At 36.8% G+C, this 18531-nt stretch overlaps 1 protein-coding gene and 1 pseudogene across 1 annotated transcript in view; one reads left to right on the top strand and one right to left on the bottom strand.

The window, feature by feature from the left end:
- The first annotated feature begins 1961 nt into the window (after positions 1–1961).
- LOC113040544 (interferon-induced protein 44-like) lies at positions 1962–5980 on the top strand (annotated as a pseudogene).
- Positions 5981–8807: 2827 nt separating this feature from the next.
- The window catches only part of LOC113040103 (rab GTPase-activating protein 1-like), a 93660-nt gene continuing 83936 nt past the window's right edge, over positions 8808–18531 (bottom strand). The window contains exons 20-26 of the mRNA XM_026198358.1: positions 15495–15587; positions 12921–13031; positions 12743–12847; positions 12574–12657; positions 11012–11083; positions 10735–10932; positions 8808–10351 (exon numbers count right to left, since the gene is read on the bottom strand). Coding sequence (XP_026054143.1) covers positions 10217–10351; positions 10735–10932; positions 11012–11083; positions 12574–12657; positions 12743–12847; positions 12921–13031; positions 15495–15587 — 798 coding nt within the window. The 3' untranslated portion in view covers positions 8808–10216. The remainder of the gene's footprint in view (positions 10352–10734; positions 10933–11011; positions 11084–12573; positions 12658–12742; positions 12848–12920; positions 13032–15494; positions 15588–18531) is intronic.

Below are 18531 nucleotides of genomic sequence, written 5' to 3' on the forward strand. Positions count from 1 at the left end.
ATGGATCAGTTTGCATATGTTAAAATACTTGAAGAGGTCATGTTGCCCTATGCTGAAGAGGACATGCCCTTGAAATGGTTGTTTCAACAAGACAATGACCCAAAACACACTAGTAAACGGGCAAAGTCTTGGTTCCAAACCAACAAAATTAATGTTATGGAGTGGCCAGCCCAATCTCCAGACCTTAATCCAATTGAGAACTTGTGGGGTGATATCAAAAATGCTGTTTCTGAAGCAAAACCAAGAAATGTGAATGAATTGTGGAATGTTGTTAAAGAATCATGGAGTGGAATAACAGCTGAGAGGTGCCACAAGTTGGTTGACTCCATGCCACACAGATGTCAAGCAGTTTTAAAAAACTGTGGTCATACAACTAAATATTAGTTTAGTGATTCACAGGATTGCTAAATCCCAGAAAAAAAAAATGTTTGTACAAAATAGTTTTGAGTTTGTACAGTCAAAGGTAGACACTGCTATTTTTTTGAACACACCCCTTTCAACTAATTGCCCAATTGCACAGCCTTAAGAGCGTGCATATCATGAATGCTGGGTCTTGTTTGTTTTCTGACAATCTACTGAACCTACTGGTAACTTGTTTGCCACGTAGCAATAAAAAATATACTAAAAACCTTGATTATTCTGGTTAGTCACATTGTACTGCTATTATTTTGAACAATACTGTATGTAACTGACATGTTTTCCTGTCCAGTGTTCATGGCAAGATCCCCATTTACATCAAAGTTAACAGTGAATTTAACACACGTTATGATTGATGCTAAAGGGCCAACCTTTGGCCAACAGTTGTACTTTTGCTACAACAACCAACCAGCTGTTTATAGTCAAGAAAGGAACAAATACTATGACAGAATATGTAGTAATAAAGCAATCAGTTTTAATCCTGCAACACTGTATGGAAATGACACTCAGCTGACTGAAAGGGGGGGTGTACAAACTACAAAGTAGAAGATGGCAAGTAAACAATCAGGAAGTATTCACCACTTCATGTGTTTTACACAGTCAATATAAAAAATGTCAAAGACAGCAATCAAACAATGTATAGAATGTCCAACTATATATCAAACAACATAGCAAATGTTCTTTTTTTTAAATACACTTCCTACAGCCTCAGGTCATTGCAGATGAGAAACTGGAGAAATGTTCTGTGGACAGCTGAGTGTGTTTCCACTATTTCCTGTTTTGGTTATTTCTCTTTTGCTAATGTAATATAAAAATCTGATATAAAGTCTGATTCTGCTTTGTAGTCAAAGTGCAGTGCTCATGGAAATAATCAGGAACCACGAACCCCTGATGAGGTCTGTGAGTCGTGTCCGAATCCTAATGATCGGTCCTGAAGCTGGAAAATCCATTTTCTTCAACTCCACCTTCACTGGTCATGTGATCAACAAAGCCATGTCAAGATCTGCAGGCACTAGTCTAACTGTGCCTCGAGGATCAATCAGGTGCAGGACTGGATTTTGAGGACATCAGCAGCATTCTTCAAGGACACATACCTGACTGCTATAAAGTAAGAGCACTCATCTCCAAAATGAACAAAGGTTTAAGTAGAGATGGTTTGGTTCATCCCTTTCTAGTTCAACCCCGTAGTAACGTTTCAACCTGATGAGCAAATGTCCTCCAGTCCTGCATCAGAAGGAGAAGATCCACTGTGTGGTGTATGTGATAGACGCCACCAAAATCTCCTTCATGTCTGACAAACTACAGGAAAAACTTCAAGTTCATATGAAAAACAGCAGATGCTCAACTTCCCAGATCTGGATGATGCTGGTCAAATGGAGGACAACGTTTTTTTAAAAGCTTTGCTGAGATGCGTCCATATATTATATTGTCTTTGAATAGGATGTAGGTGGCTTATCTTCTATCTCTGCATGATAATGTATCTTAAGCCAGAAAATTGGTGTATTACTCAAATTGCATTTATTTATTGAGGCTTTATTGCGAAAATGCTGTAAGATCAATATTACAAAGTAGGACTGTCATACTGTTCTAAAAGAAATGCAGACCTTTCCATGGAAGAAATCCATTTTTTGGAATTAGTTACTCCTTACATTTAAAAGTAAACATTATGAAAATCAATTCTGTATGGCTTGCTGATTGCAATTAAATATGACAAGGTGTTAGCTGTATCACCCTGGAGGCCTCTAAAATGATGCTTTTCTTTTTTTGTATTTTCTATTTAGTATGTAAAAATTTTGTTAGTAAATTGCTGTAAAATACTTTTCAGTTGGCCAAGATTTCGAAAAATCCTTTCTTTGTATTGGTCTTAAGTAATATTCAAAATTTCTGAGATACTGAATTTGGGATTTTCCTTAGTTGCCAGTAATAATCATCAAAAGAAATAAACATTTGAAATATATCAGTCTGTGTGTAATGAATGAATTTAATATACAAGTTTCACTTTGAATGGAATTAGTGATGATATTCTAATTATATGACCAGCACCTGTATATATTATACTGTCCAACGGACAGCGTTCTTCATGTATATTTTAACATTTTAGTTGAAACAGTTACCAATACACAACTGAAACATACAGTATGTGCCAGACATAGAGACCCCTGGTGTTCACTATGATTAGTTCCTAGTGTCTGAGCAAGGAGAACCTGTTTGTCAGACACAAAGCCAGGTGTGGAGTCAATGGGCGTTTCCCACACAACCAACAGGTACTCGTGTTTGTTCTGACTAAAAGTATAGTTTTTCATCTCCCTCAACATATTTTGTGTTTTAGAGACTTGACAGTTCATTAAAGGTTTATACATTTTAATGCTAAAAACATTCTTGTATCAGATGAATGAAGGAAGGAACTTGACAGAACAGGTTTGTCTTGGGTGTAACATTCTGAGAACAAGTGAAGCATTTTCACAGCAAGTGTTCTGCGAAAGGTGAGTTACGTATGCGTATTATAAGAACATAAAATATTACATACAAATAATGTAATTGTTATTGTTTAGTGTTTGGAGATTATGATGTACAGTGAATGTATTTTGATCTGTCAATTCATATAACTCTTTGTGCAGTGGCAGTTCCCAGAAACAATGAAAGCAAGCTTTAAAGAAATGTAAGTATAAAAATAAAACTTAACTGAGCCTTAGAGAATCAAACAAGGAAAGGAGGCAGCCTTTTACCAATGGTCACTATATAAAGAATGTAACCTTCAGAAAATTTTGGTCTTGTATAGTTCTCATAAATTAAAGAAAAATATTGATTTGGTCTTTTTTCCCGGAATAGATATGAGCTTGATGAATGTACTGAGCACATAAACACTGCATTAAAAAAATAATAATAGGACACAAAAGTTTACTGTTTGTGAGTGAAGCTCAAGTTTATATTTGTATTTGCATGTTTTTTGTCTTCAAGGCGGCAAAAAAGGCAAGTGAGGGATGGTACTGTGGAGTCCCTCACTTCTGATTTACCAGAAGAGAAAAGTAAGCGGCTCCGTGCTTTGCTGGGGACTGTGAAACTGTCTCTTCTCTACAAAGCTTCAGTTCATGGATATCAAGCTCCTGCTTTCCACCAGAGATGTGACCGTCAGGGTCCCACTTTACTTGTAGCCTACAACCGTTCAGGCTACATCTTTGGTGGATACACTAGTGTGGATTATGCTCAGAGTGGGCAATACATTACTGATGAGGACATATTCGTGTTCAGTTTTCAGGGCAAGATCCCCATTTGCATCAAAATTAACAATGGACATTATGCACGTATTGATGATGCTGGAGGGCCCAACTTTGGTCAACAGCTGTACTTTTGCTACAACAACCAACCAGTTGTGTATAACTCGGGAGGCAATGCATTCAGTCTTAATACCACAACAATGTATGGGAACGACACTCAATTGAGTGAATGTGAAGTGTACAAAGTGGAGCAAAGTAAGCCAATTGCTAGATTTTTTTTAACCTAATAGTACAAGAAGTTTTAGGCTGTTTGCGTAATTTACCGTAAACGTGATTGTTAATATTTTATTTATTATTTGCTATGCAGGTTCTCAAGTTAGTACTGAGGGGAAACCTTGGAGGAATGTTCTGTGGACAGCGGAGTATGTTTCTACTCAGGTTCTGGTTTCGTTTGCTCATTGTAATTTGATATTCAGCTATAAAATTGCGACCTCTGTTGTAGACGAAAAGATGAGCTCATGGAAATGATCAGGAACCATAAACCTGTGATGGCATCTGTGAGTCGAGTCCGAATCCTAATGATCGGTCCTGTAGGAGCTGGAAAATCCAATTTCTTCAACTCCATCAATCCATCTTCATGAGCCGCATTACCAGCAAAGCCATGTCAGGATCTGCAGGCACTAGCCTCACCACACAGGTACAGATTCAACAGCTTTCATAGAGGTTCCAGTAAGAGTTCAAGCGTTGTCTCTTGATAACTTCAGGTCTTTAACTGATTCTCTTCTTGGTTGGTAGTTTCGCACATATCCAGTGAATGATGGCCGTGAGGGAAAACCATTGCCATTTGTGTTGTGTGACACCATGGGACTCGAGGAGCAATCAGGTGCAGGACTGGACATTGAGGACATCAGCAGCATTCTTCAAGGACACATACCTGACCGCTATAAAGTAAGAGCACTCATCTCCAAAATGAATGAAGGTTGAAGTATGAACTATGTTTGTTTCATACTAAATCCTCTTGATTCAGTTTAACCCCACAACACCGTTTCAACCTGATGAGCAGAAGTCCTCCAGACCTGCATCTCTTCAGGAGAAGATCCACTGTGTGGTGTATGTGATAGACAGCACCAAAATCTCCCTCATGTCTAACAAACTACAGGAAAAACTGGCTTCGATACGCCGAAAAGTGAACTCCCTGGGTGAGTGAACATATTTACACCAATCTTGTGGTTGATACAAGGTAAGTAGGTTGTACATAGAGCTGCATGTGACGCACCTTAAAACATCCCTCAACTATTTCAGGCATCGCTCAGATCGTGTTGATGACAAAAGTAGATGAAGCATGTCCTCTAGTGGAGGAAAATCTTCAAAGTGTTTATGTCAGTTCCTACATCAAGTCGAAGGTGAGAGGCGGTCACATGATCAGATGTCTGTATCTACAGGACTCAGAGTGAGGGAGATGTTGTTTTGTGTCTGCAGGTGCAGGAGGTGAGCTCTGGGTTGGGTGTGCCGGTGTCTTGTGTGTTACCGGTGAAGAACTACAGTCAGGAGCTGGAGCTGGAGCTCAACTGTGACGTCCTGCTGCTCACCGCTCTACAGCAGATGCTCAACTTCGCAGACGACTATCTGGATGATGCTGGTCAAATGGAGGACAATATATATATATAGATTTGGGTAATGTGGTTTCAGTTGAGACTAGAATGTAGTAGAAAATATGGGTATGGTCAATTAAGTAATTTGATGGTAATCTGTAACAACTGTAGTCAAATCTGTTAGTTACTTATTGTGGCAATAATTAAGCAACCAAACTGCTTTAAAAGTAATAATAGAATGGTGAGTGGGTGGTACTAAAAACTGTTAACATGCACTGTTAACTGTTTGCTAATAGCTATTACACATTTGACTGACCGAGGTACTGGACTGTGTTTAACACGCTTGTGATTTTAGGATTATTTGCAAGTAAAGCAGGCTGAATCACTACAATTTTAGTGAATATGGACATTTTATAAATAGTTTGTAGGAAAAGAGCATTTAACATATTTACATTCTTTACGTTATCATGCTTACAGGCATATCGTCTATGACCATGCTCAACTGACCTAAGGTACGTGTTCAAGTATTGTGATATCACGACATCTCCAAAGTGTAGTCAGTGCAGGGAATATTCTGTTAACTTCAAATTCAAGGACTTTCCAGGTCCAATACCCTCAAATTCAAGAACTTAATGTGGGGATACATTTCAAGTGAGAGCAAGGTTACATCTTGTTACCTTTAAGGGGTCACATGACGTTGCTATAAATAACATTATGTTGTGTATTTGGTTTAGTGAAATGTGTTTATACGGTTTAAGGTTAAAAACCACTGATCTATAATATAGAACTGGATTGCTCATGACGTCATTAAAGTGAAGCCGCCGCGCCGCCATATTGGTAATCCCTAGTGTGCGAAAAAGTTCCATTGAATTAATAGGAATTTGTATGAATTTAATGAGAAAACATCACCTAACAAGTCAGTGTTTATAATTATGAAGTATCACTGTACATTATTACAATGCGAACACCCTTGGCATGTAAACAGTTATTTTTAAAATGTCGGGAATTTCCCCTACTTATTAAAAAGCTACGTTCATTACAGTAGTGAGCATCACTAACATGATAAACATCAGACGGACACGACCTCAACACATATAACAAACTACAAAGTGTTCGTTCTGAAATCTGAATTTATTCAGAGAAATAACTGACTATATACAGTACGGATTTAAGAAATAAATACAAAGCTTTATTTCCCAGATAGTAAATTTTTTTTTTTTTTTCATTATAGAGAAATATTAACAACATAATTGTATAATTCATTGTAATATATTAAAATCCATTTCTGATACTAAAACTTTCGTTTAATAATTCCTGAATAACTTTGTTCATAAAGAAATAAGCCATTTTAGTGTTTGATCAGTTACCTGTGTCTTCAGTGCACAGCAGATACACCCACCTACACGATTTAAATATATCGCTTATCCTGTCCCAAAAGACCGTAAACACTGCAGATAACATCTGAAATAAACATTACTTTATTACACATAACATAAAAACGAGTCCCGTTTGACTGATCAGCTTCCAATCGAGTTATTTTAGGACAGCGGTTTGAATGTAACTCAATGGTGCTCTCTGCTGGTAGGGATTAGTAAGATGGCGGATCGAACACTTCCGGTGGCTTCACTGCCTGTTGGCAGTTTAGAACGCGATGAGCGATCCAGTTATATATATAGATCAGTGTTAAAAACACATTATTTTCCACAAAATGTACGTTATTTTTACTCCTCTATGCCCCGCCTTCTGAAATGTATTGATTTTTACAAAGCTCATCGGTCTGAAAAGCGAGGTGTGCTCTGATTGGCCAGCTGTCTAGTACGTTGTTTTTGGCTGAATAAAACCCATTACAAACAAGGCATTTGTTGCATCCAGTGGGAACATAATTACTTTTTTTTTTTTTTTTACACATTACGTATCCCGCCGTGTAATCACAAAACCAGGTTCCATGTCTGCATCTGTAATCGGAGAAATGACAAACAACAAGCGGTACTCTACACTGCTCAGAACTAACGTTTGAATCATCAGCCTTTGTGTGTAGACCGCATTGTAGGCTACTTTGCAGGTTCAGAAAAATAGTACTCCATAAAATGAGCTGCACACATCTGAATATTTGGGTTGAATGTTCTGGAACAGTGTTGTAAATACAACTTAACCACTGATTTCTAGTTGTGTCCTCTTTTGGAAGACCAAAGAAAGTATTTTCGCTTCAGAAAATGAAAATAAGGGACGAGTGTGATTCTTTATCAGAAAATAAGGGACAGAAAATATTTGTTCTGTACCACAGTGTGTCATTTCCGTTTCTACAGTTATATGTATAAAACATTGTCAGAAATAATCACATTTATTTTGCTTAACCCATGTACAATTATTCTAAAAATAAAGTTTAATGTCATACAAAAAATGTCACGCATGTTATACACAAAGCATTGGCCTGAATATATTTTACCTCGTGGTACAGTAAGGTAAAATATATAAGTGGTGCAGCAAGTAATTTAGCCTAGGTGAATATACTGTGAAATTACATAGGCTACACTGTATGGCATAACATTTTTAAAGGATAGCAACTTAACTTTTATGAAACTTCAATCAATAAAGCATTTTTTTTAATGACATTTAAAATTGTTCACTAAAATGTTATTGCAACCATATCCTATGATTTCATTAAAACTATTTTTTTTTCAATTAAAGAAAACTTGGAGTGTGTGGGCTGCTTTTGGTACTTGAATTTGTTCTTAAATATTAATGAGATATAGGTTTGGGAATATGCAAGTTACAATTTTTAAAATTTGTAATTTTGTGTCTCTATTAAACAACATTGACTTTTAATACTGAAAGACGTCCTTCCTCAGGTAGATTGCATTATTCTTGCCTAGCTGGATGTTGTGCTTATGACCAATAATCACTCGCTTTGCATTCACCCAAACGGATCTGGCAAAAACCAAAACGCAGATGGTGTTAGATTGCCGTTAGCTCGAGGGAAGTGGGGGCGTCCATTCTTTAAGATCTTAAAGCCTTCCTTCAGTGGCCACGTTAGCAATTCAAAAAATGATGTGTGCAAAAAGAATAATTGATTAATTATTTGTATGGTCTAGATGGCCATACGGCATATGCCTGCGAATACAGGACAAACTGCATTCCGTATTAGGCTACGTTACACGGAACAGCTGGCAACGCTATTTTGCATAGACGTTATCGTTATTAAGAGCTTAGGCTCATGTAACCAGAAGTTTTAAGATATATGAATATGCTATACATTTTTTCTTACCTCATGGGTTTACGTACATTATTAATATTCAACATTAATTTCACGGTGTCGGAGGTATCATCGTAGCCATGATGTCTATGATCGTAGCAGTTTTGTGTGCGTGTGAACGTCATGGCAACGTACAACACAAAGTACCTTACGCGGGAAACACTTAACGTAATGCGTAAATGAACGTAAATAACGTAAATCAAGTAAGCATAGGCCATGAAATGAAATAACACATTAGCGGACCAGACGGAATAATAATAATAAATATATATTTTTAATATATATTAAAACTACCAAAAAGAGCAAAGAAATATTAAACAGGTCAACCAATTAATTACCATTACTCTTTATTGAAACAACGAAAGGAGTGAATCAAATGAATCAGACTTGTAATCAAACATGGGACCAAGAACCAGATATTTAATCTCAGGTAGTTATTAGACAGATGAAATCAGCAGGCTGGAACAATGAAACAGATGAACCGACAATAAACCAGACGCACAGAAGCAATGTCTTCTGTCCTGTAGATTACAATATAAAAACACCTGTAACCATCCCGAGAAACCCACAGGACTGCACTATTAGTTTATACTAAACTGACATCTCTTTCTTAATGTGTATAATTAGTTTGGCATCTTTAAATCACAGTTTCAAAAAAGCAAAACAACTTTTTTTGTTAACACCAGTGTAAAAAAAGCATGTTCACAATATGGCGACTTGTTAGTGTGAATAAGAGCCATGCAGATTATCTCACTCCCCTTGGTGAAATACAAAACATAAAGGGAAGTTAGTAATATGGACATTCTAACAAATAGCAGAAGAAAAATGTAAACGCAGATTGACTCCATATGGCTTTGAAGTCACACTGATCTCAACGATAGCTATATCTCTGCAACCTGGTTTACTTCTTTCATTAAAAAATAAGAGAGACACATTGAAATATTCTTGATTTCTGCATGGCATCCTTCACCCAGTTGCTTAAAACAAGCAGTATGTGCAACTTGAGCAGGTCAATATTGTGTGGCCACAACATCAAGGTCTGCGTCGGCTGATAAATCATGTGATCTGCTCACAGCGAAACAGAGCCCCAAACAGTCTACAGCCATTTAAAACGGTGAAAACGGATGGAGGGAATGTCATGTGACACATGGCCAATTTGTCTGTGCTTTTCTGCATTTGACATTTATAAAGAGCACATTCATATTCAAAATCGTAAAAAATAATGCAACACTTTTCTTTTAGAACTGTACAAGATCAATAATAAAAATCGACATTTAGTTATACACATTTATATGACAAAACTGTTACATTTATTATTTATATAAAGAAAAACAAAATGACTTTTTTACTTTTAAGTGTTAGCAGAATGCAGTATTCCCTCTTAGAAAAAAAAAACAACAACTTTGAATTGGCAGATAAAGGTCAAAGTTTATGTACTGGCATGCTAGAATTGACTAACAAAACAAATCATTGCAGAAGTGGTTAACTGCATGAACATGGGTAAATGTAATAATTATGACCGTAGTACTGCTACTGTCCAATAGGTGGCATCACAAGCTAAAGGAAATCATAACAGACTGTTAAATGCATGTGGAAGTAGTTCATTAGTCCATGTGAGGGAATACTGCATTGCCATGTTGTGTTGCTAGTAGTGTTTATTACAGCTTGTTTTCGACTCCGATTGGCCAAGTAGAAGGGTCACACTCCTCTACCCTCTGTTTTTAAGCCCTTGGCGAGTCCTACTGGCCCTCTTTGGGTGAGGAGGGTGACTGGTTACTGGCTGAATTCTTGAGGGAGCCCAGTGTTTTACTGAACCAGGAGTTTTTGGCAGCTTGGACCTCAGTCATCAAAACACCCCTCTGATGCTCCAGCTCCTGGTGCAGTACATGAACAAACAACATTAAAGTAACGGTGACAGCTGTAAAAAGCGTATTAAAATATACAACTCGTTTGTTTGCAAAGATACTACAAGTAGGTCATTTACAAAGATAAAGAAAAAGACAAAGTTTTTAGAATAAAGTCTTTACCAGTAAAAGATAAAAAAAAGAAGTACTCGACGTAAATAGTACTCGATGTACATCAATGGAAAGCTTATTTATTAAGCTTTCAGATGATGTATACATCTCAATTTGACAAACTGACACTTAAGAGCTCCAGGGTCACATATGTTCATTGTAAACTAGTTTCAGTCAGTGTTAAGAGCAAATTACTAGCAGCTAGTCACAAATTTGCTGTTTTATATGCCGTGACGTCTTACCTGGATCTTGCACTTGGCCTCCACCAGCTGGAGTTTGGTTTGCGCCAGCTCCAGTTCTAGCTCTCGGAGCTGAGCCTTCAGCGAGTCCTTCTCCTCGTCCAGGTCTGTGTCCCGGTTGTCCTGACTCACTGCCGGGATCTGCAGGGGTCCGTCTTTGCTGAACACTTCCCTACAGCGCTCACATGCCATCACTTTAGCCTGGAAGAACAACAACAACATATGCTGATGGTCACTGCTCAGCGTGCCATATAAAATTATGCAGAGATGATTTACTCACTTTAACGATATCCAGTTCCTCTTTCGTGGATGCCTGTTGTTTCTCCAGTCTCGTACTTAACTGGGAACATATCTAATGCAAACAGGAAATACAATTTGAAGCAGTTACATTAATATCAGTGAGATATTATTATAAATAGTATTAGTTTAAATTAGTTTATATTTTTTAGTTAGTGTCAGTATTTTTTTTGGTGATAGAGCACCACAAATGACATGCTGTGAAAAGAAGTAGGAAATCGTGCTCAAGATTCAATTCGTTCCGGCGGATCACTAAATCCTGCTCACGATTTACTAATTCGTTCCTTTGATTTAATTGTGCGCACAATTTACAAAGCTGTTCCTTTGTTTTATAATTTACTAATTTGTTCCCTTGTTTTACAATTTACTAATTTGTTCCCTTGTTTTACAATCTACTAATTTGATCCCTTGGTTTACGATTTACAAATTCGTTCACTTGGTTTATTACTGTAAGTCATGCGCTTGATTGACTAATTCGTTCCCTTGGTTTACTAAATTGTGTGCACGATTTACCAATTTGTTCCCTTGTTTTATGATTTACTAATTTGGTCCCTTGGTTTATGATTTACTCAATGTATTTTTTTAACTACTAGATGGCAGTGTGGCATTGGAGGAGTTGGTGTAGGTCATATGACAATTAAAGCTGCGGTAGGTAACTTTTGACGCTCTAGCGGTTAATAAACAGAACTGCTTGCGTCTTGCGGAAGAACATCGTAGCCGGAACTACTTCTCTCTGTTTATGTCTATGAAGAATCACAAAGGTACTGGGTTACTCCGCCGCGGTACCCCCGAAGCAATCTAAAATAGTCCGAATATAAACACTTATTATAGGTGCACCCTAGTGATTCAGGACAAGCTAAAAACACGGTTTGGAAAATGGATTCATGGTGTACTCACTTATTATATAAATTTTTCTACATTTTGAACACAAACAAAGTTACGGACCGCAGCTCTGATGGGAGCGATGGAGTTTCTGCAAATGGCAATAGGACCACTGGGAGGAGCCAGAGGAGCTTGAGTTTTTTCACAGATTATCTGTCTCATATTCTACTGTCAGGACATAATGACAGGTTTAACAAATATGTAAAAAATATATTTTTACAAAAGTTACCTACTGCAGCTTTAAACCCTCAAGTTTTTGGCTTAAGTTATGCATTCAAAGTCACACCAGAGGTGTTCAGCTGGGATCATGACATTGCTTTCTGCAGACCAGTCAAGTTCTTCCACATTGACTGAATCAATCTTTTCTTTTTGAACCTTGCCTTAAACAAAGGGGCGTTGTCATGTTAGAATAGAATAGGATCCCATTCGACGGTTGCTATAAAATTAGTTTTATAATGATATTCCAGGGAAGCTTAAACATTAAAATTTATACTCAAAGAAATGACTAAAGTAGACAAACATGTTCATTAGAAGGGGTATCCCGATGCTTTTGGCAATACAGAGTCTATATTTACAGTGTAATAATTCTGTCCTGAAGTAAGCACGTGGGGTTGATTTTGAGGATTATGAGACTTTTGATTTATGCGGGATGCTCAGACATACCTGTTTATACTCTGCTATGATGGCTGTGGTCTTCTTGATCTCTAATTCGGCTTTCTCCAGCTCTCTTCTGAACACTTCCTTCAGCTGAAAAGAAAAAACACTGTACAACTCCATAGCAGTGAAACTGATTAGAGTGTCAGAGACCTTTTGAGTCCTTGGTTCTCGTTACCTGTGCCGTCTCCTCCTCTTGTCTTCTCTTCTCCTCTTCGGTCTCCACCAGGCGTTGTTTAGTGTTGAGCAGTTCTTTATTTAAAACATCAGCTTTGTCCTCAACCTGAAAACGCAATGCTTATTAACACACAAGGTTTAAACAAAAGCTGAACATGTGTTAACTAGTGTAGAAATACCTGGTCCAGGTCGTTCCTCAGTGCTATCTTACTGGTCACCAGTTCATGGGCGAGATCATCGTTCTCCTGCTCCAGACGCATGCTGGCCTCCTGCAACCGCCGGTTCTCTCTCTGCAAAGACACATAGACACTTCCTTTATAACCTTATGGTGGGGACGCCGTGCAGATTTACAGACGGAGACTGAAAAGACTGCAAGGCTAGCTTTGCACAAGCTACAGACTCAAATTTCCCAAGCACTAACATGTAAGCACAACAAATGTCTAGATGACAGTGTAAACCCAACACAAATAAAAGCAAAAACTAAAAATGTCAAAATCTTAAAAAATCTACTTTCATTAAATGTTTTAATATTTTTTTTGAGTTTACATTTTCTGGCACTTATACTGTGTACTAACCAAGTGTAATAAAAAAAAAATTTCAGCACTGAGAGCATTTACATTTTTTTTTACAAAGAAACCAATGGTAAAAAAGAAAATTACATAAAATCATTTAAAGTGAATTAATAAATTTAGGAATAAAGTTTTTAACCGCTAGATGACTAATCTGAGCTGTACGCAGATGGTGTACGCTCCGCACTGCGCCGATGTGTTGTTTTCTTTCAGATCAAAGCCTAAATAAACGTAAGAGACGTATCCTTGTGGCGCGGCTGATACAGAAGAGTGTGCGCCATCTGCGTACAGCTCAGATTTGCAAAAATGGTGCTAGGCTGATTTGGAGAGACACAGAGGAGAGGAATTGTTGAATAAAGTTGTTATTTTTGTTTTCTTTGTGTACAAAGAGTATTGTCGTCGCTTCATAACGTTACGGTTGAATCACTGAAGGCAGATGGACTATTCTGATGATGCTTTTCATATATTCCTGGACCTTGACACGGTTATTTATTTGGCAGTCTGTGGGACAGTCTCAAGCCTGTTTTCATCCAAAATATCTTAATTGTGTTCCGAAGACGAACGAAGCTTTTACGGGTTTGGAACGACACTGGGATAAGAGATTAATGACAAAATGTTCATGGGTGGAGTAACCCTTTAAAGATTGTAATAAAAATAGATTTACAATTATTGTATATTTTAAATAACAGTAGAAAAATTAATCTAACAATAGTACAAATAAATAAAGTAATAAAAGATTGTTAAAATATTAAAAACTACAGATAAGGTAACAAGTTAAATTAATAGCAAATACAGATGATAATGGTTAGAAATGTCACAAAATAAAACGTTATTAACAGTAATAAAAACAGATAATGTAATATAAATAATAAATAAAGATAATAGTAAAATGTTTATAACATAAGAGATTATGATAATAATAATAATAGAGAGAAAATATTAGGAAATAATAATTAAAAAGAAAAGTGAAATATGCTGTCTGCCCTGCAAAATTTTGCAGAAATTGGATGAAATCATGCATTTTTTTTTTGTTAAATTAAAAAAATTATAATTTGAATTATAAATATATAAAAAAAAAAACATTCCCCACAATTCATTTTTTACCAGACAGCCCACTCCATCCAGAAAACACCAAAAAAGCTGCACATTTACTACAAAAAATGACACTACAGGCAACTAGGAGCCATATGTAAAGACACTTGGAGATCACAAGCTGATCTAAGACCAGTATTTCACATCCAGTCTTGAGAAACGTGTGACTCTGCGTTGCCTGATTAGAGAGTAGCCGTTGTCACAGGGAGTCTCCCACCGCCTCACATGACACACATTTCCTTATCAGGAAGAGGAAAGCGGTCATCTGACTTCCATTTACAAACACACACATACACACATTGCTGGTTAGGCTGTGCACAGCAGCTGATGTCAGACGGAAAGACTTGATCATTTCAAACACACACACACACACACGCAGGCAGAGGTTAGTAGCTGATGAGCGCTGGTGGGCTGAATGCTTACCTGCACTGGCGACCCAACCACAGTCAACACAACACCCACCAGAACAAGAACCGCAGAGGCCTTCCCCTTCAAATACAACAGCACCCCTCCATGCTCCACCCCCCGCCACAGCTCATTGGTTAAATGGGTAAGTGAAGGAATCTCATTGGTTAGTCGGTTGAGTGAGGGAGAGGGTAAGCAGGAAGTGACAGCAAGGAAGTAATGGAGCTTCCTTTAATAGTATGGCTAGCTTTTCAACATTGCATGATGCTTTGTATTTCCATTCAAATGTCAAAGGATTTTGTTTAGGATTACACATTTTATTAGATTTTTTCCATATGAACAACATAAAGCTAAAAATATTTAAACTATAATACATTCAATAAATGCAATCCATTTAAATAAAAACATTTCGGTTAATATAAACATAAGACTCCTTTTGCACTTCAAGGCACCACATAATCACTTTACCTTTATAAAAAACGTAAAAAAATAAATACAATTATTTGTATATAATAACAGGCGTACAAAACGAGCGAGCGTTTGGCTCTTTCCCTGTGCCGAACAGAGTCTGTGGTTTCCAGTGCGGCCCGCTACACCGTCCTGAACTGAGACAGAGTGAGATGAAGATGAATGCAGGAGGATCGAGGAGGATCAGAGGAGGTGGAGCTCAATCAAGGTCTGGCTTACCTGGTATCTGTCTATAGGGTCTTCCTGCTGCAGCTGACTCTCTCTCAGACACTGATACTCCTTCTCAAACTTCTTCAGCTTCTTTGTTGGCACCTGAGGAAAACAGCAAATCAGAGAATTCGGCATCAGGTTTGAAAAAATGCACACCAGTATAACAAGAATGTAAAGTCATTATGCGTCATACTGTAAAAAACAAACAACAACAAAAAAACACATAAAGCACCACCTCCTCAAAAGACCAAGGGCAAATATTTGTTTTTTTCAAAGTAAATTAAACATTTAATTCTGATATTATGTACAAAATTATCCATTAAATATATTATCCATTTTACAAATGATAAAAATGCATAAAAATGAAATTATTATATAATTAGTATTATATAGTATAAAATGTGTTAAACGTATTCAATCTTTCCCTGCCATTTACAAGTTATCTCGTCTTTTAGAAGACAACGCTTCCCTGCTATTGACAAGTTTTTACGGCTTTTCGTGTTTTCACTGTTATACACTCGTGGGTGCTATTACACATCTTCTGAATGAGTACAAAACCTCCTGAACAAAAGTATTAAAAATAATACGATCATCAGCAATATACAGCATATACAGGTGCTGGTCATATAATTAGAATATCATCAACAAATTTATTTATTTCACTAATTCCATTCAAAAAGTGAAACTTGTATATTATATTCATTCATTATACACAGACTGATATATTTCACATGTTTGTTTCTTTTAATTTTGATGATTATAACTGACAACTAAGGAAAATCCCAAATTCAGTATCTCAGAAAATTACAATATTACTTAAGACCAATACAAAAGAAAGGATTTTTAGAAATCTTGGCCAACTGAAAAATTATGAACATGAAAATTATGAGCATGTACAGCACTTAATACTTAGTTGGGGCTCCTTTTGCCTGAATTACTGCAGCGATGCGGCATGGCATGGAGTCGATCAGTCTGTGGCACTGCTCAGGTGTTATGAGAGCCCAGGTTGCTCTGATAGTGGCCTTCAGCTCTTCTGCATTGTTGGGTCTGGCATATCGCATCTTCCTCTTCACAATACCCCATAGATTTGCTATTGAGTTATGGTCAGGCAAGTTTGCTGGCTAATTAAGAACAGGGATACCATGGTCCTTAAACCAGGTACTGGTAGTTTTGGCACTGTGTGCAGGTGCCAAGTCCTGTTGGAAAATGAAATCTGCATCTCCATAAAGCTGGTCAGCAGCAGGAAGCATGAAGGGCTCTAAAACTTCCTGGTTTACGGCTGCGTTGACCTGGACCTCAGAAAACACAGTGGACCAACACCAGCAGATGACATGCCACCCCAAACCATCACTGACTGTGGAAACTATACACTGGACCTCAAGCAATGTGGATTGTGTGCCTCTCCTCTCTTCCTCCAGACTCTGGGACCCTGACTTCCAAAGGAAATGCTAAATTGACTTTCCTCAGAGAACATAACTTTGGACCACTCAGCAGCAGTCCAGTCCTTTTTGTCTTTAGCCCAGGCAAGAAGCTTCTGACGCTGTCTGTGGTTCAAGAGTGGCTTGACACAAGGAATGTGACAGCTGAAACCCATGTCTTGCATACGTCTGTGTGTAGTGGTTCTTGAAGCACTGACTCCAGCTGCAGTCCACTCTTTGTGAATCTCCCCCACATTTTTTAATGGGTTTTGTTTCACAATCCTCTCCAGGGTGTGGTTATCCCTTTTGCTTGTACACTTTTTTTCCCACCACATCTTTTCCTTCCCTTCGCCTTTCTATTAATGTGCTTGGAAACAGAGCTCTGTGAACAGCCAGCCTCTTTTGCAATGACCTTTTGTGTCTTGCCCTCCTTGTGCAAGGTGCCAGTTGTCATCTTTTGGACAACTGTCAAGTCAGCAGTCTTCCCCATGATTGTGTAGCCTACAGAACTAGACGGAGAGACCACTTAAAGGCCTTTGCAGGTTTTGAGTTAATTAGCTGATTAGAGTGTGGCACCAGGTGTCTTCAATATTGAACCTTTTCACAATATTCAAATTTTCTGAGATACTGAATTTGGGATTTTCCTTAGTTGTCAGTTATGATCATCAAAATTAAAAGAAATAAACATTTGAAATATATCAGTCTGTGTGTAATGAATTAAAAGAATATACAAGTTTCACTTTTTGAACAGAATTAGTGAAAAACTTTTTGATGATATTCTAATTATATGACCAGCACATGTATATGAAAACTGCATAATGTCACGGAGTAAAATGTTGATCCAGGAAGTGGTATATGTCTGTGCAAGCTTTGGAGGTGTTGATGGAAGCTTTACTGCATTTATGCTTTGAACTTTGCTCATAACTATACATTTTTATGAAAACTTCCTATATTCAAGTCTCGATAAAAAAGAAATGCTTTAAGCTAGAATAAAACTTTTTTGTTTAAAAGTAGAGGCTCTGATCTTTACTGTTTTGCATATTTAAATATTCATATAGCAAAATATACTGTACGCCATCAAATTTGAGTGAAAATCATCAAAATCGCTGGCAACTTAAAAAAAAAAATGCTGGCGGGGAAAGTTAATATCAAAACAAAATACATTTTTATACTTGTATACAAAATTTTTATTAAAATTTTACTCCAATGTTTGGAACAAATATACATTTTGAAATGACTGAATATAAAATTAAATAAAAATAGAATATTATAGTATAAAAATATACTAAATAATGTAATGTATAAAATGACTATTCACTACTATTAAAGTAAAAAAAATATATATATATATATTACGTGTATCAATTGGGTAGAACACTTCTTAAAATATCACATTGTTTCACAATATTATCATTTTAATATTACTTTAACATAATGTTTTTAATTAAAATTTTTAAAATTCTTAATTTGCAGTATGACAAAAAATGTCAAAGTAATGTTTAAAAGTGAAAATCAATTAATTAAAATCCATGCAAATGCTACACTGTAACATTAAAATATAACTTATTTATTGTGTTTTATTTAAATGTAATAAATAATTAAATTTTTTAAATACGTATTAATAAACA

This window comes from Carassius auratus, chromosome 22, assembly GCF_003368295.1.
Source record: "Carassius auratus strain Wakin chromosome 22, ASM336829v1, whole genome shotgun sequence".
NCBI lineage: Eukaryota > Metazoa > Chordata > Actinopteri > Cypriniformes > Cyprinidae > Carassius > Carassius auratus.